Source organism: Ambystoma mexicanum, chromosome 9 (genome assembly GCF_040938575.1).
Source record: "Ambystoma mexicanum isolate Mex_15411 chromosome 9, UKY_AmexF1_1, whole genome shotgun sequence".
Lineage (NCBI taxonomy): Eukaryota > Metazoa > Chordata > Amphibia > Caudata > Ambystomatidae > Ambystoma > Ambystoma mexicanum.
This window is the reverse complement of record NC_090931.1, coordinates 748,378,714-748,400,972: the sequence shown is the minus strand read 5'-3', so window position 1 is coordinate 748,400,972 and position 22,259 is coordinate 748,378,714. Positions and strand designations below refer to the sequence as shown.

The window sequence follows — 22,259 nt, the reverse complement described above, 5'->3', positions numbered from 1 at the left end:
TCAATATTTTTTACATTACTTAAGTTCGAGCATGAAATGATGGTTGCTCTACTATGCAATGTTATAATTCCATACCAATTCTCTGCCTAATGTATTTTTTGCATTAATTAAATAATACTCTGCACCATTATGACTATGATGCAATTACTGGTGGTTACCTTGGCAACCAGATTACCCCCTCGGAACAGATTCTGAGGCGTCGGTATTCCCCATTATGGAGTTGGGTTCGGAGGAATTACTGTCATTTATTTGGAGGCAAAACCACTAGCCAAGTGATGGAGGTTTTCCCTCCACTTTCACTACGAACTCGTAATAGGGAGGTGCGGTAAAAGTGTTGGTTATTCATTAACCATCACTTTTTCACTGCACCGCCATTCTCGTAATACATGTGATAAGGGGCTGCACAAAAAGGGTCAAGCTACAGCACTGATGAATGTTTTGGCAGAGAAAACAGCAGGTGGCATTAAAACATAAATACATCACGTATTCTTATAGAAATATTTAAAAAGTGTAAAATTCTTACATGGCAAAAATGAATACCCCGTACACTGTTGCCTAGCTTGTCCAAAGACGGAGACCAGCACATCAAGCCCATGACATTTGGAACAACAAGAAGAATGCCTCCAGAAACACCTGATTTTGCTGGAAGACCAACCTGGAAATAATTTTACAATTACATTAATGCTGACAGTTAACAATTATTTGTGGTATTTAACAACAGACATCTTAGATTGAACACAAACTAAAAATGTACGTAAAATTGCATTTTGCTGTAAATAAATATAATCTCTTCTTTAACTTGACTACTGCACTTGGAGCATTCTGGATGATTACTTTACAGAGACTACCCACGAAGCAGGTTACATGGATAAAATGTATTTACAAAGGATACACAACTTAATGATTAATAATACAATTCACCATGTTTCGATTTCAGGGCAATTCTAGATAGCTAGCGAGGGTACCATCTGCAGAGGAAGCATACTGACCTTACAGGCAATACATGTGGCCTTTTTACCAGGGGACAGGTGGGAGAATGTCACTTTGCCTAAGGTGGCAACATTATTTCCACAAGCCCTTCATGAGAATACCTTATCAAGCATCCACGAGAGCATCTACAGCGGTACTCAAGAGATAATATTGGTGTCCATTCAAACATCTGACACATTTCACGGGCTTTGTTGTATTGACATGGATCAGCTTAGGTGTGTCTTAACGTTTTTTCACTATGTAGATTCAACAATCCAAATGCCCTATAAGATTTCAGGACTCATTGAAGGTTAGTTGAATATTTTCAGAGAACTCTGCAAAAAAGTCATGAGGGATACATGAAGCCTCTTGGTCAAGCAAATGGCTACAGAGATTTACAAGACAGTGAAAAGAGAGAAATGACCACTGGTAGAGGATGAATGAGGTTGACGCCCATAGTAAGACGTTATTTTAAGCCAAAGGTTCATTTTGACCTTCCGTTTTTTTAGAAAACGTTTAAAACAAGAAAATTAGAAACCAGATTCATGGGCTTTAAACATCTAAAAAACGATGTTAATTGTTTTATTCAGACATCCGTTCTGGCAATGCACCTCAATCAATCATGCATAGCTCTTCAGTGCACCAGCCTATAACATATCAGTCATAAAGGAAGTTAGCATGATGATTGAGTTACTTATCCAGATACATATTAAAAGAACTTTTACATTTTGCCCACTGTTCCCATAGACTTGTAGTCTAGATTCTTAATGGACCTTATTTGCATCAGGTCTCCATTGCAGTATGCCAGCAGAGTGGCATATGAACAGGGGGTGGGCGCAAGGGCTAATGTATGGGTTCTTGTCTTGGGAACACGGCCTCTGGGGGAGAGCAAGGCCAGGACTGGCCCAGGGAATCAACGGAGGCAGAGAGCCAATGGAATGGGAAGGGAAAGGAAAGCAGGAAGGTCAAGGCAGTGTGGGTTGTTCGGGGGAGGTCAAAGGAGGAGAAGGCAGAGAGAGAGAGACCAGGCAGACGGAGGACGGTACAGCAGAACTTGGGGGAGAATTACAGATAGCGTGTGTACAGCAAGGTATTGGTTGGTGAGAGAAAGTGATACATGGGTGTGGAAGTGTGTATATAGTAAAGAGAGTGACTGAGGTTAAGTATAAGAGTAGAGAGTGCACATGAGTGAGTGAACGAGGTAAATGAAAGAGTGAAAGAAGGGTGAATGTGAGAAAATGAAGAGTGGAGTGAGGAGAGTAGTGGCAGTGGAGAGTAGTTGAACGAGATGGGTGTGGGAGGTGAGAGCAGTGGGAGTGGAGAGTAGTAGGGGTAGAGAATACACAGGAGAGAGTAGTAGGAGAGGAGAGCAGTGCAGATTAGAGAGAAGGGTAGAAGGAAGGAGTGGAGAAGAGAGGAACATCAGAGAGGGAGAGAAAGTAGAACGTAGAAGGAAGGGAAAGGAAAAAAGGAAGGATTCAGGGCAGAAACTATAAAGGCATGAGAGGTGAAGAGGAAGTGAGACTCGTGCAAGAGGAAGGCCCCACTTCGTAAGATTATTTTTCTCATGGGACCCCATGTTAGGATTGACCTAGAAAATCCGAGAAGGAGTAAGAGAGATATCGATGTTGCCTTTAAACCTTTGCGACAAACAGCCACATCTTGAACATTTGGGCTTACCAATCTCTAGTGACAGAGTGGAGGCAAACCAGAAAAGCTGAGAGACAGTGCTTAATGAGATCCTACTCAAACACCTAATTAACACCCTTGAACAGTCTTCGAGAGTTGGTGGTTTATGAGGCCATCTGTGACAATACTCATGAGGGACTCTGGAAAATCTGAGACCATGTTTGGAAGTTTGAGTCGCAGATTAAGGATCACTAGAACCTTATAAACTGTCAGTATTAGAAATAACATGCGTCATATGAATGACCTAATTTGGGTGGCTACCTTTGGAAACACTGCAATATAAAAGAGCCCACTCCATCGTCAGATATGTGGGATTCATGTTCCAATGACTTGAAGTGTATAAACTAAGTGAAATACCTTCCTTATTATTTGTGACCACAGAAGAGAGCCATGCATGCACTGTGTAAAGGAATTCCTGGTAAGGTAGATTCTGGCTAACTTGCCTTTTTTTGGTTGACTAACAGAGATAGCATTAGTCACTCAGTTCAATTGGAGTTTGGAAAATGACTATAAAAGGACATTGATAGAGACATTTTTGGAGACTTGGCAGAGATGATGGAATCAAGAGTGAATCAACCTTTTTAACATATACCTTTTGTGAGATTAGTGGTTATTTTGGGTAAATTGAGTTTACAGAAAGATTTTAAGACGTGAAAGAATTAGGAGGCAAGAATTAGTTGCTTTGATCTCCCTTAGCATTTGTCGTTAGGCTTCGGATCTTTAGAATCCGTAACTGCAACTGTATTTTTAAATGAGATTATTACGCATACTATACCGCTCTTTTTAGCCAATTCTTCCTAGAGCAAAGGGTGGCAGAGGCCTTGGGCTCCACCTCCGGAGCTCATCTTCAGATTTTTCAAACACATGTTGTGTGCATGAAAAGTCCCTATTTCCCAGTGTCACTGGTCGAAGCACCCAATAAATGTCTGGATCCCCATTTTACTTGATATGCTTCCTGGAGAGAGGAATTACAGTATTTTCTCCAGGGCAGATAACATGCTTACAGAGCGTAAAGCAAGAAGCCTAACTTTATCAATACTTTGTTCCTGGTACAAATTGGAAGGGTCGCCATATGAATGTTTTTTGATGGGGCCTTCATATTAGCTATCTTCAGGAATTGGAACTGTGATGAAGTCCCCAACCTAACACTTGTGGTGGGTGATGGGGTAGCCAATGGGGCTAAGTGCTGCCACCCAGAGTGTGGTGCAAGGTCTGGGTAGTATGGGTAGGATTCTCTGGCCACCTACATGTTACATGCAGGGGGTAGGGGGTTGCCACATAGACAGTCAGATGTTTTTCTTCTCAATAAAATAGGGATCAGTTTCTGGCAAAATCCAGGAGGCCCCACGGCACGTATGGATAAGAAACTGAAACACCTCAAACCCTCACAATGCAAAGGTGACATATGCCCGCCCAAAATTATCAAGGAATATGCTGAGCAACTCCCACCCCTTCTCGCAGCCTTCATCAACGCCTCATTCATATCGGGCTCAGTCCCCATCAGCCTGAAAGAGGCATGGGTGCGCCCTCTTCTAAAAAAACCTACCCTAGACCCCACTGAACCGAATAACTACAGACCAATAACAACCGTCTCATTTCTCTTTAAAATATTAGACTAAGCCGCCCATAGACAAATCCAACAATATCTCGAAACCAACTCCATCCTAGGCAAGAGACAATCAGGGTTCCGCAAAGGGCATGGAACTGAAACCGCTCTTTTAGATCTGAAAAATCAAATCACCAACATCCTCGACAAAGGCAAACCCGCACTTCTCCTAGTCCTTGACCTCTCTGCAGCATATGACCTTGTTGATCATAATACCCTTACGAATCACCTCACGCATTCTGCATACCTCTCCAAGCATGCTGCGACCTGGGTCACTTCATTCCTAGAAGGCAGGGTTATGAAAGTGTTCTCTGATATAGCTAATGCAGAACCCACTGTCATTCACTGTAGTGTACCCCAATGATCTTGTACGGCCCACACTCTTTATAATCTTTTTACCAAACCTCTCTTCGATAAACTGGATGCACTTGGGATCACATATACAAACTATGCTGATGACACCCAAGTGCTCCTCCCCCTTACAGGGAACTACAAACAGGATACCATCACCCTACAAAATATCTACTCCACCATACAAGCATGGATGGCAACGAACGGTCTATGCCTCAATGGGGACAAGACCAAAATACTCATTCTTGGGCAAAAATCCACATTAGCCAATCTTGACGTGTTATACCTAAACGTCCGTATCGACGACTGTGTCATCCCTGTACTAACATCTGTTAAAACCCTTGATGTACACATTGATGCTACACTTTCCATGGACAAACAAGTTAGCGCTATTGCCTCAGCTTCTGCCCTGAGCACAAAGCTGATCAACGCGATAAAACAATTTCTAACAATGAACAACCGCCTCTCCATTGCCAGAGCCACCATAGGAGCCAAGTTGGACTATTGCAACGCTCCCTAGCCGACACCTCCAAAAAAAACATATCTAGACTCCAAACCACCCAAAATAACGCACTCAGAGCTGCACTTAGCATATCGAAAAGAGACCACATCTCACAAGCAAGAAAGCCTGTGCACTGGCTCCCAGTCAAAGACCGCATCACATTCAAAATCCTCACAACCACACATAAATGCATCAACCATTCAGCACCCACATACCTATCAGACATGCTTACCATAGCGCACTCCACCAGGCCTATAAAACTACACTACTCCAACCAACTCACTTGCCTGCGCATCAACAGGGACAAGGCGGGAGGTATTGGATTCCCTTACATCGCCCCCAAACTCCGGAACGCACTCCCTAAGGCCCTCAGAGCCGAAACATCTCACCTTGCATTTCGCAAAAATCTCAAAACGGCTCTCGTCAATTAACTCTATTTCTCCCTTATATGACCCGATTCCTATTTGCCTATAGGAAGTATAAGCAGTGTATTCTTTTACCACCTATGTATAACCCCAATGATGTCACTCGTCCTATATATGTTTCTATGTATGTAACTAAGCTGCAAAACACCAATGTAACAAGCGCCAAGATGCCCACGGGCTGCTGTGCGCTCAACAAATACGAATAAATAAATAGATAAATAAACTCAATGCTTGCCATGGTTAATGAAAAGAAAATGCCTTTGACGAAGAAGGAGAGCACACTAGCAACTGGGAGCCTAGTGACTCCACTAGTAGGGCACAGTGGCTCCATGGTCAACAGCACGTGTACACCTGATGCTTCCAAGATTGCCAGCTGACATTTTATCAGTTTGATTCACATCTCCAGTGAAGCACAACAGAGCTGATCTCAAGCACTTATACCAAACCCCAAAGTGAAATTACGAGACAAAGCTGTATATCCCTAAAGTTTATCCAACCCAAGGCGATGGATCCCGTACTACTATAGAGAGGATGGGATAGTGGTTGTTTGGATAATGAGCAGGAAAGCATTTCGGATGAGTTGGAGCGCGAAGTAGTTTAGAGAAGGAGGTGGTTGGAGACAGTGGAGTAGAGGATTAAGAGGTTGTTGGAGAGAGGAGGAGAGAAGGGTGGACAGAGAGGATTGGAGGTGACAAAGAGGAGGTGAGGGAGGAGCATCAGGAGAAGAAGGTGGAAATAAATAACTTTGAGAAGGGCAGGAACCACAAAGGAGAGGTGGTGGAGGAAGATCTAGAGAAAGAGTGGAGGCAAGTTAGAGGACAGAGTTGTAAGGGAAAAGGCGATGGTGAGAGGTGAACAACAAGGAAGTGAGAGGGAGGTGAAGACAAACTATCCTGTGGACAACGAGGGGGAAAGTTACAGTGACGTTAAGGAGGAAGTTGGAGGGAAATCGGCCTGGGGCCAGAAAAACATATGACAGAAACAGAAAAAAGGAGAGAGGATTCCCACTGTGAGGAAGAAATTATAAGTTACTCACCGTAGTGACTAACGTACTCTTAGTCCATAGTCCCCTTTCCTCCACACCGTATGGGCGTCCCTTCCAAGGGACGGGAGACAAACTTTTTCACCAGAAATAACCTTCTTCCCCTTTAAATTTAGAGGCGTGCGGTCCATGGAGCATGCGCTGCCCTGACTCCGCCCTCCGGCGCCACACCTCAGTCCCCATTGACACGTCGACAATAGATTTAACATTGCCTAATGACACCAGCATTATTAGGGGGTGGTTGGTGGGACGTATGGAGGAAAGGGGACTATGGACTAAGAGTACGTTAGTCACTAAGGTGAGTAACTTATAATTACTCTTACGTCCCATCCCCTTTCCTTCATACTGTATGGGCGATTACAATTGATTGTAGCCCCAGGGTGGAAAGGAGACCCTCCTTAAGCAAATGGGTTGCTGAGAACCGCCTGTCCGAAATCCGCATCAGATCTAGAGCCGGCATCCAAACAGTAATGCTTGCAGAAAGCCGAGGGAGAGGCCCAAGTGGCCGCCCTGCTTATGATTTGTCAAGGGACATGGCGCTGGAAAGCAATGGCCGTTGCATTGGCCCTGACTGCGTGGGCATGCATGTTGGCCGGGAGCAGCGTGTGCTGGCCCTCGTATGCTTCCTTGATGTCCGAGACCATCCAGCGGGATATGGAAGCCTTAGAGGCCCGATAGCCTGGCCTCGCGCCTCCGAAAGTGACAAATAGAGCGTCCAACTTTCAGAAGCCCTTGGTCCTGTCCAAGTAGAATTTTAGGGCACGCCTGACATCAAGGCAGTGCAGCACTCTCTGTGCTTCGTCCTTGGGATCAGGAAAGAACGTAGGAAGGACTATTTCTTCGTTCAAGTGAAATGCAGATGGCACCTTGGGTAGAAATGCCGGGTGCGTCCGCATGACTACCTTGTCCTTGTGAAAGGTGGTATATGGTTCAAAAGCGACCAGTGCCTGGATCTCGCCGACTCTGCGAGCCGAGGTAAGTCCGACTAGTAAGGCTCTCTTGATGGTGACCAGCCTAATGTCTGCGGATGCCATTGGCTCAAATGGTTTGTGCGCAAGGGCACCCAAGACTATGTTAAGGTCCTACACCGGGTGCGGTCTCCTGACGGGTGGGTAGTGCCTTGCGAGACCAGTCAGATGTTTCTTGACTATAGGGCTGGAGGAGGAAAAGATGCCCTCCTCAGAGTTCCTGTAAGCCCCAATGGCTGCAAGGTATGTGCGGAGGGGTCCACCTGTACGCCTGAATGAGCGAGGTGCGTCGAAAGAGAGCATGTCGTCCAAACTGCACGCCAAGGGGTCGATTCCCTTGGAGTCTGCCCAGTGTCAGAATCTGGTCCACTTGCTCTTGCACTGGGCCCTGGTGGCCCCGGCACCCTGTATGATCTCCAGATTGGCCTGAGATAGGCTAAGGTGCTAAAGCGTCAACTGCTCAGGTACCACGCTGTGAGGACTAGTTTCCCTGGGACGGGGTGGACGACTCTGCCCCCCTGCTGTGCCAGAAGATGTGCTGGGCCTGTCGGAAGGTGTATGGGGGGCACCTCCGAGATGCTGAGAAGTTCCGAAAACCATGGCCTGGCCGGCCCCCACAGAGCTATCAGAATGATGAGGAGTCGACAAGACTCCTTGCTCTTGCAAATTACCCTGTGGATCAGGGGGGTAGGCGGAAAGGCGTAGGCTTTCATGCCATCCACTGGAGGTGAAATGCGTTGCCCAGCGAGCTGGGGCCCTGACCCTACCAGGATGCGAACTGGGGACACTTCTTGTTGTGCCAGGTGGCAAAGAGATCCACTTGGGGGTGACCCCCACCTGCTGAAGCTCTCCTGAATAACGAGGTTGTTTAGCTGCCACTCGTAATTGTCTGCTCCTAGCCTACTGAGCCTGTCGGCCTCCAGGTTGGATTCCCCCGGGAGGTGGACTGCCGAGAGGTAAATTTCATTTTCCAAGGCCCATTCCCACATGCTGATCGCCAGTCTGCACAGAGGAGGGGATATGGTGCCTCCCTGTTTGTTGACGTAGTACATGCTGGTCGAGTTGTCTGTCCGAATGAGGAAAACCTTGCCCCTTAGAAGTGGTAGGAATGCTCTGAGCGCTAGCCAGATGGCGTTCAGCTCCAACTGATTGATGTGGTATTCCTGCTCCTGTCGAGTCCAGGTGCCATGGACCAAGAGATCCCCCAGGGTGGCTCCCCCGCCCTCAAGCGAGGAGTCTGTGGTGATGGTGGCCTGCGGAGAGGACGGCCAAAAGGGTTTGCCTGTCCGTAGGTTGCAGTCCCTGGACCACCAAGTTAGGTCCAGGTGGAGAGATGGAGGGACGTTGATCGCCACGGATTGCGAGCCCCGCTCCCGATTCCATGAAGCCCCGAAGTGCAGCGGAATTCTTCTCATCCTTGGTCTTGTGTGCGGCACGGCCAGCGGGATCACCGCTAGTAGACCCAGGAGATGTTGGTACCACCACCACGCCCAGGTCACTTCTCTGCTGAGCAAGTGGGCGGTGGCCCTCTTGATGGCCATGATCTTGTCCTTCGAAAGGAAAAACCCTCTCGGAGCACATGTCCCAAATGAGTCCCAGGAATGTCAGAGTCTGCGTAGGGAGCAGCTGTGACTTCTTGAGGTTGAACGAGAAGCCCGGGCCGTGCAGAGTGTTCATAAGGGCCTGGGACGAGTGGTGAACCGCTTCCGGAGATGTAGCCCTGATGAGCCAGTCGTCGAGGTATGGGTAGATGTGGAGGCCCTGTGCTCTGAGGAGGGCCGCCACAGCGTTCATGAGTCTGGTAAAGACCCTGGGGGCCGAGTTGAGGCGAAACGTAAGAACCTTGTATTGGAAGTGGTAGTCCATGATTATGAACTGCAGGAAAGAACGATGGGGCTGCCAAATTGGGACGAGTAGGTATGCGTCCTTCAGGTCCACGGAGCACATCCAGTCTCCCTTGTCCAATGTCTCTGCTATAAAAGCTGGCGTAACCATCTTGAATCTTTGCAGGAGTAAGGAGAGGTTGAGGGTGGAAAGGTCCAGAACAACTCTCAGGCCCGCCTGGTTCTTCTTCTGAATGACGAAAATGCTGGAGTAGAAGCCGAAGCATCGCTGGGAGGCTGGAACCTCCTCCACTGCCTGGCTCTCTACAAGAGACCGGATCTTCGCCAAAAGAGTGGCTGTCCCAACCTGTGGGAGTGGAGGGAAGGATGGAGGAGAGGCTGGGATAGGAAGGCGGTACCCCGTGGATACTAAGGAGAGGATCCAGGGGTCCGTGAAATTCTGGCGCCAGAAATGTGCATGGAGAGCAAGGCTGCCCCCCACAGGAGACAAGTGGATTGAAGGGGCGTGTCATGCCTTCTTTCCCTCAGAGGCTGAGGAGGGGGACTGGAAAAAGCCCTTACCCCCCCCCTTTTTGTTGTTTGCGCTGGTTCTGAGACAGCGAGCGGTCCGGCTGCCTGGATCTGCGTTCCTGCAAGCCGCGGAAGCCTCCATATGTATGACCCATCTCCGAACGCTGCTGGGATTGAGTGTATGATTTGGGCGTGGTCTTAGTAAGAATGAATAAAGACTTCGCCGTTTGTGAGCTGTTCGTCTTCTTGTCCAGCTCTTTGTCCGTAGAGGAGTGGAAGAGGTACCCCCCCCTCGAATGGTAGATCTAGAAAGCGCTCCTGGACGTCCGGGTCGAACTTCGTTGCCCAAAGCCAGGCTGTTCTCCTCATGTCCGTGGCAAAACAGATGGCATGGCCTGAGGTATCTATATGCGCCACTGTGGATTCCATGAGATCATGCGCCACGAGCTTGGCTACCGCAAGCCCCGCCTTAAAGCGGGATTGACATTGGGTGGGAAGTTCCGGGAGGAAGTCTGCAATTTCCCGCCATAACCGTTGGTTGGCGGCCGCCAGCATGGCGTCTGCATTGGCCCGACACAGGTGCAAGGAGGCGTTGAAGTAGATCTTCTTGCTGTACGCCTCCAAGATCTTCTCCTCCTTGCCTAGCAGCGCCGCAGAGGAGGCTGAGGATGGGTCGAAAGCAAGAGTGTATCCCCCTCCATCTGCCTGTACTTGGTATCCAGGTGTCGGTTGACCGGCTGGACTGAGTGGGGCTTGAGCCAACCCTTTTTGGTCAGGGAGACTACATCGGTTTGCAGTGGATTCCCGTGTTGGCAGAGGGGCATCTCGTGAGGACTTCAGCCAGAACCCCCTCTGCCAGCTGTTCGACCTCGGGTTGGGGAAGGCTAGCAAGACGTTCATGGAAGGCACTGGCTGAGGATGGCGTGCCCGGATCCTCCTCCGTATCCTGCGGATCTGGAGGATCTTGTGGAGGAAGAGGGGTAGATGACGCCGGAGGCCAAGGTACAGGGACCACAGCCGCAGGCTGAAGAGGGGGCGGAGGTTGCAGAGTTGGCTCTGGAGCCGGAGGACGTGGCTGCACTGGGGCCAGGGGGCCCGTGGAGGAGGCTGTGGTGCCGCTAGCATGGCGGGGAGGACTTCCCAGACTGCGTCTTTGATGACAACCCCCATCTGAGGGGACCTTACGAGGCTGAGAAACTTCTCAAAGAGCACTTCCTCACTGGCCAGAGAGGTGGCGGGGGGTACCGATGGGGTAGCGGGAGGCTGCTGGAGCTGCTGCATACCCGGTCCGTATGGACGCAAAGGAAAGTTGCCCTGCACAAATGAAGGGTAGACTGTAGGACACGTACCTGGTTGAGGCCAGTCCCACCTCAACACTCGTTCTTCACCAAATTCGTGGAATGGCGTTGGACGGGTGCCTCTTTCTGGTGTGCCGACCGTTTTGTCAAGCTGCCTGCCACCTGCCAGCAACGTGTTGCTCTGCCCTCTGGTCCCGGCCTGGTCCAAGACTCTTGCGTGTGGATCAAGGCCTACACTGCTCCTCGGGCCTCGGCCCGGTAGGTGAGACACCCTCGACCCAGTAAATCTGCATGTAGGCGCCCCCTCGGATGTACTGCCGGTAACAGGGCGTGGCCCCTCGGATGCGTTGCCGGTCATAGGGCGTAGCCCCTCGGCCATCGTGCCGGTAACAGGGCGTGGCCCCTAGGGTGTAGCTCCGGTAGAAGAACCCTCAGGTTCTCGACACTGCGCCCGGGAGGATCCGAGGACCCCTCGGCCCGAAGGCCAGTAGCTGAAGCAGCCTCGGGGCACGTGCCGGAAGCAGGACTTGGCCGCTCCCTCCCACGCGGGAGAGTCCCTGGGAAGGAGTCTCCCTTGCGGGGTGCGTTAAAAAATATAGGCCCTACCTTGGGCCTAGCTCGATGCTTCATGAAGTTCTTGAGATCCTCAGGAGGCGACCTCTGGAAGAGCTCCCTCCACATGGGTAGTCTGTTCTTCAGTGCCTTCGAGGACAGCGAGTCACACGCCAAACATGATTGCCAACCGTGGTCAGAGCCAAGGCAACGTAGGCAGAGGCCGTGCGGGTCTGAAGTTGGGAAGAGCCCGTTGCAGGATGGACACCTGCTGAACCCTGTGGAAGTTGACATACGCCGGGGAGGAGCGTGACGCCTGAAGACCGAGTACCTGAATGATAGATAAGACAAAAAAAGACAGAGAAGAAGTATCCGCGCATGGAATTACATGGCCGAAGCCAAACCCAGGAGCGCTGGTGAATTCGGCCCGTTCCCGTTGACGCGGAAAAGAGGACTGAGTTGTAGCACCGGAGGGCGGAGTCAGGGAAGCGCATGCTCCCTGGGCCACGCCCCGCGTGCCTCTAAATTTAAAGGGGGAGACGTTTTTTTCTGGTGAAAAAGGTTCTGTCTCCCATCCCTTGGAAGGGACACCCATAGAGTATGGAGGAAAGGGGACAGGACGTAAGAGTATACACAGAGTGCAGTTTGGAATAACATACAGAAAGAAAGAGGGAACGTAAAAGAGAGGGGGCGAGAGTTACCATTGAAGATGAAGAGGCTGGAAAAGAGCAAACCTTGAGGTATTAAAGGAGAAGTTGATGCACCCTGTGTGCAGCAAGGATACATCTGGGGAAGGAGGAGGAACAAGTATGTAGTGAAGCGTCGAGGAGGGGCAGGAGGAACACTATGGGGAGGAACAGTCAACAAACTTAGAACAGAGTTTCTCAGAAATGACCAATCGGGGGAGCAAAGGGTTTGTGGGGAATAAAACCAGGACCTATATAGAAAGAGGTGGTGAGTGGCCCAAACATAAAACAAATGTCTCATCTAAGGGGTCTTTACCTGATGGACGCTCTGAGCCCTGTTGATTAAAACCTAAGAGGTGTGCTGAACCTTTGTCTAGCACATCCAGCTAGAGGAAGAGTTCTCCCGCTCCATACTCAACCGACGAGAACAGCACAGCAGGGAAATGGACTGAGTGGCTTGGAATGCTCCATGAGCTTTGTTCTGAGACCAAGTCAAGACAGATACATTTACCTTAGGCAAGAGCTATCCTGAAAAACATTTGTTGGTTTGCTTTTCTTTTTAACACTTGGATGTTGGCTTTTTGGTGAAGTTTTGAAAAGCACCCGTCTCATTATAGTTCTCCTGGTTTGAGGAAGGTTAAATCCCAGCCGCCTTAATAAGATACCCTTGCACACTTGGAAACATTGGAAGATATGTGAATCTCTACTGACAGAGGTTGGATATGGATTTAATCAAACCCAGGTTGCATTGGGAAATTGACCATCATTTCTATTTAATTATCGTGCCCAAACATTTTCTTTCTTAGCTGATCTCTCCCCCTCTCTGATTATTTTATTTTAGAAGGTAATAAATACATCTGTGAGAGCTGAGTTACGTGTTATACTGTGCTTAGCCCCACCATACACATTTGGAAAGTGAATGAACAGACTCTTTCCAGAAAAGTAGACATTAGTATGTCACCTGGATCAACTAAATCATGTGATCTTAATTTGTATCTAGAAAATAGTAGTAGCCCTGTCTGCCATTTTGGTCAGCCGTCCCCAAATCCAGTGGCAGTCTAAGAGCGCCCTGGCAGGGTCCCCAAACCTCCCCAGAAGGAAAAGCTGGAACGTAGGCCAGCTAGAACTCCAGGACAGTTGGAGTGATGTCCACAGCCTTGGGCACCTGTCTTCCATCTGGGTCGAATGTCCCCAAGCCCATTGGCGGTCCCAGGGTGCACCAGCAGGGTCCCCGTCCCTCCACGGAGAGAAAGCTGTAACGCAGCGCAGCCAGAGCTTCAGGACGGCCGGGGGTGCTGGCCCCTGGCCTTGGGCGCCTGTCTTCCATGTGGGTCAACCGTCCCCAAGCCCAGCAGCGGTTTAAGGGAGACCTGGCAGGATTCACATCCTTTCCCAAAGGGAAAAGCTGTAACACAGGCCAGCCAAAGCTCCAGGATGGTCAGGGGTGATGTCCAAGGCTTTGGGCGCCTGTTTTCTCAAGTGGGTCGACCATCCCTAAATCCAGCGGCGGTCCCAGGGAACTCCCGGCAGGGTGGCTGTCCCTTCCCAGAGGGAAAAGCTGAAACTCAGCCGAGCCACAGCTCCAGGACTGTCGGGGTTGCTGCCCTTGGCCTTGGGCGCCTGTCACCCATGTGGGTCGACCATCCCCAAGTCCAGCAGCGGTCCCAGGGAGTCCCAGCAGGATGCCAGCCCCTCCCCAGAGGGAGAAGTAGTAACAAAGCCCAGCCAGAGCTTCAGGAAGGGCGGGGGTGCTGGCCCCTGGCCTTGGGCGCCGGTCCTCCATACGGGTCAACCGTCCCCAAGCACAGCAGTGGTACCAGGGAGACCTGGCAGAATTCACATACTTTCCCAGAGGGGAAAGCTGTAATGCAGGCCAGCCAGAGCTCCAGGATGGTCGGGGGGTGACGTCCACAGCCTTGGCTGCCTGTCTCCCATGTGGGTAAACCACCCCAAGTCCAGAGGTGGTCCCAGGAAGCCTCGGCCGCATCCCAGCTGCTCCCAGGAGGGAAACGCTGGAATACAGCCAGCCAGATATCCAGGACGGTCGGGGTTGCTGCCCCTGGCCTTGGGCGACTGTCAACCATGTGGGTAGACCATCCCTAAGTCCAGCTGTGGTCCCAGGGAGCCTGAGCAGGAGCCCATCCGTCTCTGGAGGGAAAACCTATAACGCAGGTCAGCCAGAACTCCAGGATGGTTGGGGGTCATGACCCCGGCCATGGGCACACGTCTTCTACGTGGGTCGACCGTCACCAAGACCAGCAGCAGTCGCAGGGAGCCCCGGCAGGGTCCCTGTGCTTTCACAGAGGGAAACACTAACACAAGCTGGCCAGAGGTCCAGGATGGTCGGGGGTGATGTCCCCAGCCTTGGGCGGCTGTCTCCCATCTGAGTCGACCGTCCCCAAATCCAGTGGAACTCCCAGGGAGCCCCGGCAGGATCCGCTTCCCTCCCCAAAGGGAAAAGCCGTAACACAGTCCAGCCAGAGCTCCAGGACGGCTGGCGGTGTTGGCGCCCGGCCTTGGGTGCCTGTCTTCTATATGGGTCGACCGTCCCCAAGTCCAGCAGCAGGTCCAGGGAGCCCCGGGAGGGACCCCATCCCTCCTCAGAGGGAAAAGCTGTATTGCGGCACGGCCAGAGCTCCAGGACGGCTGGTGGTGCTGCCCCTGACCTTGTGCGTCTGTCTCCCATGTGGGTCGACCGTCCCCAAGTTCAGCAGCGGTCCCAGTGAGCCCCGGCAGGGTCCCCATCCTTTACCAGAGGGAAAAGCTGTCAAAGAGCCCAGCCAGATCTTCAGGGCAGCTGGGGGTGCTGGCCCCCGGCCTTGGGCGACTGTTGTCTATGTGAGTCAACCGTCCCCAAGTGCAGCAGCCGTCTGAGAAAGCCCCGGCAGGGACCCAACCCCTCCCCGGAGGGAAAAGATAGAACACAGCGCAGCCAGAGTTCCAGGACGGTCAGGGTTGCTGCCCTGGGCCTTGGGCACTTGTCTCCCATGTGGGTCAAATGTGCCCAAGTCCAGCAGCGGTCCCAGGGAGCACCGGCACGGTCCCCATTCCTGCCTGGAGGGATAGGCTGTAACGCAGCTCAGCCAGAGCTCCAGGGCGGTTGGGGGTCATATCCCCGGCCTTGGGGACCTGTCTCCCATGTGGGTCGACTATCCCCCAAGCCCAGCAGCGGTTTCAGGGAGCCCCGGCAGGTTCCCTGTCCTTTCCCAGAGGGAAAAGCTGTAACCCAGACCAGCCAGAGCTTCGGGACGGCCGGTGGTGCCGCCCCGGGCCTTGGGCGCCTGTCTCCCATGTGGGTCAACTGTCCCCAAATACAGTGGCGGTCCCAGGGAGCCCTGACAGGGTACCTGTCCTTTCCCAGAGGGAAAAGCTGTAACCCAGACCAGCCAGAGCTTCGGGACGGCCGGTGGTGCCGCCCCTGGCCTTGGGCGCCTGTCTCCCATGTGGGTCAACTGTCCCCAAGTCCAGCAGCGGTCCCAGGGAGCACCGGCACGGTCCCCATTCCTACCTGGAGGGATAGGCTGTAACGCAGCTCAGCCAGAGCTCCAGGGCGGTTGGGGGTCATGTCCCCGGCCTTGGGGACCTGTCTCCCATGTGGGTCGACTGTCCCCCAAGCCCAGCAGCGGTTTCAGGGAGCCCCAGCAGGTTCCCTGTCCTTTCCCAGAGGGAAAAGCTGTAACCCAGACCAGCCAGAGCTTTGGGACGGCCGGTGGTGCCGCCCCTGGCCTTGGGCGCCTGTCTCCCATGTGGGGCAACTGTCCCCAAATACAGTGGCGGTCCCAGGGAGCCCTGACAGGGTACCTGTCCTTTCCCAGAGGGAAAAGCTGTAATGCAGCCCAGCCAGAGCTTTAGGATGGCCGGCGGTGCTGGCCCCCGGCCTTGGGCGCCTGTCTTCCATGTGAGTCTACTGTCCCCAAGCCCAGCAGTGGTCCCAGGGAGCCCCGACAGGGCCCCCCATTCCCCCGTGGAGGTGAAACCTGTAACGCAGGCCAGCCAGAGCTATAGGATGATTGGGGGTGCTGGCCCCTGGCCTTGGGTGGCTGTCTTCCATGTGAGTCTACTGTCCCGAAGCCCAGCGGTGGTCCCAGGGAGCCCCGGCAGGGCCCCCCATCCCTCCCTGGAGGGAAAACCTGTAACACAGGCCAGCCAGAACTCCAGGATGGTCTGGGTTGCTGCCCCGGGCCTTGGGCGCAAGTCTCCCATGTTGGTCGACCGTCCTCAAGCTCAGCTGGGTCCGCAACCCTCCCCGGAGGGAAAAGTTGTAAACAGCCCAGCCAGAGCACCAGGACAGTCGGGCTGCTGCCCCGGGCCTTGGGCACCTGTCTCCCATGTGGGTCGACCGTCCCCAAGCGCCACGGCGGTCCCAGAGAGCCCCGGCAGCGTCCCCATCCCTCACCTTAGTGAAAAGCTGTAATGCAGGATGGCCGGGGGTGCTGCCACTGGCCTTGGGCACCTGTCTCCAATGTGGGTCGACTGTCCCCAAGTCCAGCGGCGGTCCCAGTGAACCCCAGCAGGGTCCCCATCCCTCCCCAGACCAGAGGGAAAAAGCTGTCACAGAGCCCAGCCAGATCTTCAGGACGACCGGGGGTGCTGACACCCAGTCTTGGGTGCCCGTCTCTCCTGTGGGTTGACCGTCCCCAAGTCCAGTGGCAGTCCCAGGGAACCTCCGGCGGGGCCCCTGTCCCATCCCACAGGGAAAAGTTGAAACACAGCCAAGCCAGAGCTCCAGGACGGTCGGGTTGCTGCCGCTCGCCTTAGATGCCAGTGGCAGTGCCACCCGTGTGGGACCATCCTCAAGTCCAGCACCGGTTGCAAGTAGCCCCAGCAGGGTCCCCTTCCTTTCCCAAAGGGAAAAGCTGTAACGCAAGCCAGACGGTCAAAGTTGATGTCCCCAGCCTTGGGTGCCTGTCTCCCATGTGGGTCAACCGTCCCGAAGTCTAGCGCCAATCCCAGTGAGCCCCAGCAGGGTCCCCATCCTCCCCGAAGGAAAAGCTGTTATGCAGCCTGGCCGTAGCATCAGGACGACTGGGGATGCTGGCCCCTGGCCACCTGTCTCCCATGTTGTTCTCTCGTCTCGAAGCTCAGCTGTGGTTCCGGGGAGCCCCGGGGGGGTCCCCAAACCTCCCTGGAGGGAAAAGCTGTAATGCAGCTCAGCCAGAGCTCCAGGATGGTTGGGGCTTCTGCCCCTGGCCTTGGCACCTGTCTCCCATGTGGGTCGACCGTCCCCAAGTTCACAGAGCCCCTGCAGGGTCCCCATCCCTCCCAGAAGGGAAAAGCTGTATTGCGGGCCACAATACCATATACAGTACACATTTGGTCTTCCCAGGACCTTTAAACCACTGGTGCACTAGCTATTTCCCTGGTAAGTGCACCCACACATGTGAGGATTCGTTTTAGTCGGAACACCTGTGGGAACATGGAAAGATAGGACATGTGTTGTTGCTGGTGTGTTTTGGTGGTTTCGTGGTGACACATGTCTGAAAAAAAATAATTTCCCCCTACATTTTGGACTTTGGCAAGCTTTGTGGGTAATAAAATTTAGGGTGATTTGCTCAAGTCAGACCTCTTTGGATTCCCACGGTTGTCTTCTTTTCAGAAATGCATGGGGTTCACCGTTTTCCTTGGCGGATGCAACTCCTGTTAGGGAGAATTCTCTGTTAAAGCTAATTTCCCAAACCTAGTGAGTACCCCAGCAGCTTTGCTGGATTTTTGGGGTTTCTTTTTTTCTCCTGCTAAGAGTGAGACTCTTTTTCTCCCACTCTTAGACATGATTTGACAATGTCCTTTGACTGTGAATGGGTTTTATGGGCTATGGGGTCTTTTACTCCACAGGGCTTCATGTGTTTTTGCTATGTGTGTTACACAGCACCCTCAGTGCAGTAACACAGGGGTGTCATAGTGACCCCCAAACATAAGACTCCATACCCTGGGACTGACTACTGTCTCCCAGGGCATGTAAAGTCACAATTGGCTTTACTAGTCTCAAATTGCGAACAGAACCAGTACAAACCATCATATTGTGGAAGTACTGGTAGGGGTAATTTGATTGCCCCTGGGTCTGTTTTCCAAGGGGGCACTGTCCAGTCCCCCCTTGTCCATTTTCTGGCTGGTGGCAGTGGATACCACGCAAAATATTCCACCGGAATATTTCTTATGGGATTTTCCCATTGATTTTAAATGCACCACTTTTTGGTGCAATGTTAAAGATACCGCCGGGTTATTTATTTAATATTAATTCCCTGGTTGTTTTTTTTGCCAGGACTCGGTTTTAAAATGGCGTTTGTGTTTGCCTCTGAAACTCTAACCCAAGTCGAGGCCTTTGTTCCACTTTTTGGCAGGCTTCTGCGCAGAAGCCCTCCAAATGGTGCCACTCTGTCTGGGGTCTACAGGATGTGTCGGAGGGGGGATTAGGCACCCAGCACTGAGTTGCCTTGGCAACTCAAGTCGCACTCTTGTGTGATTGGCCCAGTGGTGAGCCGCTTAGCATGTTTGAGTGACAGCTAGGCTGTTGAATGGGGGGTTTTCTGCATAAAAGCAGGGCTTTCGGGACTGGAACTTCAGAAGTCGCCACAGGACCTAAAGAATCCGAAGAGGGGAGAAGCTGAGCCATCTACAACGACGACACCACCGGTGGAGCCCTGCTGTAACAAACTCACCACTTCCCCAACAACAGAGGAGATCTTATTCCAGGAGAGTCTTCTTCCCTTTGAGCTGGTGGAACCAACCAGTTAGCCTTTTTCGCCTTTCAGGACGTCTCGTGGTCGAATCACCCATGCCAAGCACCCCGGCGGCCGGATAGCCACGCTTCACCACCGACCGCGAATAAAAGGGACGCACCTTTTAATCGGAAACTCTGCGGCTGGTTTCATCCCTGACAGTGCAACGACGTCCAGCTTTCTTCCTCGTCGAGATCATCTCTTCCTCTGGTCGAAGCCACGACTTGCACCCGCTGCTAGGAACAACTGCCACCGCTGGAGCTTTCTCACCATTTAAGGTACTGGGCCTCATTACGACCCAGGCGTTAAGGGTTAACGCCGTCGTTAACCCTTAACGCCTATTCTGATTTTAACGGCTGCTCTTAGCAGCCGTTAAAATGCATGGCGCTAACCTGCCATGATGCTAATTACGCCACCGTAATTTACGGTGGCGTAATTAGCGCCTTCCCCACTCCCATTATGCCCTATGGGGCAAAAATGGGAATGGGGAAGGGAAAATGGGGATTTACCGCCCCACTCACCTTGGAATGGGGCGGTAAATCCGCCATCCACCATGGTGTAAACGTAGTTTACACCATGGTGGTAAAGTTGGCGCAATTAGCGCCTGGGTCATAATGACCCCCACTGTGTCCCGCCTGGCCTCCCTTGCAACGGACTGTCCAAGGTGTCCCGTAACTCCTTGTCTATCCAACTGGGTTGGCCCCAGACCTTCTAACTTTGCCTTTCTGAACTGGTCCGACCCCTTTTTGACATTTTTCTGCAAAGACTTTGAGTGCATTTCCACTATGTGATCTTGGGCACATCCAGCCTTGCTCTCTCTAAGAGTGGGCCTGGCCTATGAACTTTGGCTCTAAAGTAGACCCTGCCTTTCCTGACTTGCTGTGGTTTCTTAAAGTGTTGGTACTGTGTTATTTCCATGCTCTGCCTTTTCTCTCCCTTTTTAACGAATTATTGGAGTGCCATCTAGGTTACACGCTCACCTCTGTTTTACTAAAAAGTGGTGTTTTAACCTAGACTTGTCGAATAATTAATTACGGAGGTGTATATACTTATAGTGCTTGATATATTAGTGCCAGTGTATTTTCATGAAGTGTGTTTTAAATAAATAATTATATACTTTTAATACCAAAGCTCTGGTCAGTGTTTGCTTGTCCTGCTGTATTGTTAGCCCTATTGTGTATGCTCTATATACTGCCCTACTCTTCTTGAGAGAAGTCTGACTGCTTAGCCACAGCTACCAGGTAAATCTGGGTGGTGCAGACTGCTACCACTTGGGTTTACTGCTTACTCCTGTAGTTTTTTTTTTTTAAACTTTTATTTATTCATTCAGCTTGGCAACACAGATACAGGCGAGTAACAATAGAGCATTTGGAATCAAGACAGTGCAATCGGCATCAATTCATACAGTACATATAAACGGGGTACATAAAGGAAAGGGGATCGACATATGCACCCGGGGGACCCATAGAAGGTCGGAGCGAAGGTAGATGAAAGACAGCTCAGGGACCAACTAAGGCTGAGTTAGGAGAGGGAGCTGGGGATGCAGGATCTGAGTCGGTGTCAGTGGAGGACATGAATGAGCGGAACTTCAGCCAGATATCTCTAGATCTGGAGCAGGCGGGTTTTTGAACCGCCCAGAACTCTTCGGTGTCGGAGGCCCATGTAACTGCTCTGAGCCACTGCGTGTGGGTGGGGGTGATAGGCCGTAGCCAGCAAAGTAGAATTGTACGCACAGCTAGTAGCATACAGAGGCCAGCCAGTTTTCTGGAGTCACGGCGGAGCTCGGGGAAATCGTGGAATAGGCATTTCATTGGGGATGGCGAGATGGGGGATTCGAGAATGGACGATGTAGTGGAGCACACTGAGATCCAGAATTGAGTGAGTCGGGGACATGACCAGATCATGTGGATGTAATCGGCATCCTCATAGCCGCATCTAGGGCACCTAGGGGAGGAGTCGCCCGAGATGCGATGTAGCCTGGTCGGGGTGTAGTGGTACCTGTGGAGCACATTGAATTGGATTAGTTTGAACCGGGAGTTGAAGGAAACCCCATGGATCCGTGCACACATGTGGGTCCAACGCTCATCGGTCATCTCAAGGCCGAGATCTGTCTCCCAGGAGCGCCGTAGTTTGGAGAATGTAGGGGGTGTTCTGGTTTGAAGCAAAGTGTATAGTCTGGAAATTTTGCCCCTCATAGGGTCAGGTGAGGAGAGTTCGGCGATTCATCAGGTGGCAGTGTTGGGAAGCATGTGTACTTGTGCTTGAGTACTCTATGGAGGGATGAATATTGAAGCCAGACGGAGGGTCTTCGTCTAAGGGGGGCCGGGAGGTCAGGCCATTCTATAAAATTACCCTGTTCGAATATATCACGCAGCAATTCATAACCCGCCTCGGCCCATGTGCGAACCACGGAGGGAGGGACTCGTGGGACCCCGGGAAGGAAATTCCAAATTGGGAAGTTACCGTGAAAGGGATGGGCGGTGCCCAATATTTGCCAAGATTTGGATAAGGCCAAGGATGTGCATGTCGCTGGATCCAGTGAGTCCGATACCACTGGCATTGGTAAGAACACCAGAGATCGGATGTCGCGATCACTAACTGACAGCCTTTCCATTCTGACATGGGGTGGGGGGTCCAATATATTGAACCAATGTGCAGTGTGTTGGAGTTGAGCCGCCAGCCAGTACTTGAGGAAGTCTGGTGCCCCAAAGCCGCAAGCTTCCATTGGGGCAGAGAGGGTCTTGAGCTTAAGGCGGACCGCACCAGAGTGCCAGAGGAAGGAGTTAAGGGTGCGTGTCAATGCCTGAAAGAAGTCAGCTCCCAGCCACAACGGAATATTAGCAAATCTGTACAGGAGTTGGGGAAGTACCACCATCTTCAGTACCCCCATCCTACCCGCCAGTGAAATCGGAAGTTTGTTCCAGCCCTGTATTTTTATCATAAGGTTTGTGAGGTATGTCTGATAATTATCTTCCAAGACCCGCACAGTATGACGTGACACCACTACGCCCAGATAGGTGAATCTAGATTGGGCCCATGCGAATCCCATGGTATCGGGAGGGGGGGGAGTGTGCTGGGCGTGAGCGGAAAGAGGGTTGATT

At 51.8% G+C, this 22,259-nt stretch overlaps 1 protein-coding gene across 2 annotated transcripts in view; it reads right to left on the bottom strand.

Moving 5' to 3' along the window:
• GLS (glutaminase) overlaps positions 1-22,259 on the bottom strand; it is a 1,476,479-nt gene that overhangs the window by 504,369 nt on the left and 949,851 nt on the right. For both annotated transcript variants that reach the window (XM_069615676.1, XM_069615675.1), the window contains exon 13: positions 524-655. In XM_069615676.1, the coding sequence (XP_069471777.1) occupies positions 524-655 (132 nt within the window). The remainder of the gene's footprint in view (positions 1-523; positions 656-22,259) is intronic.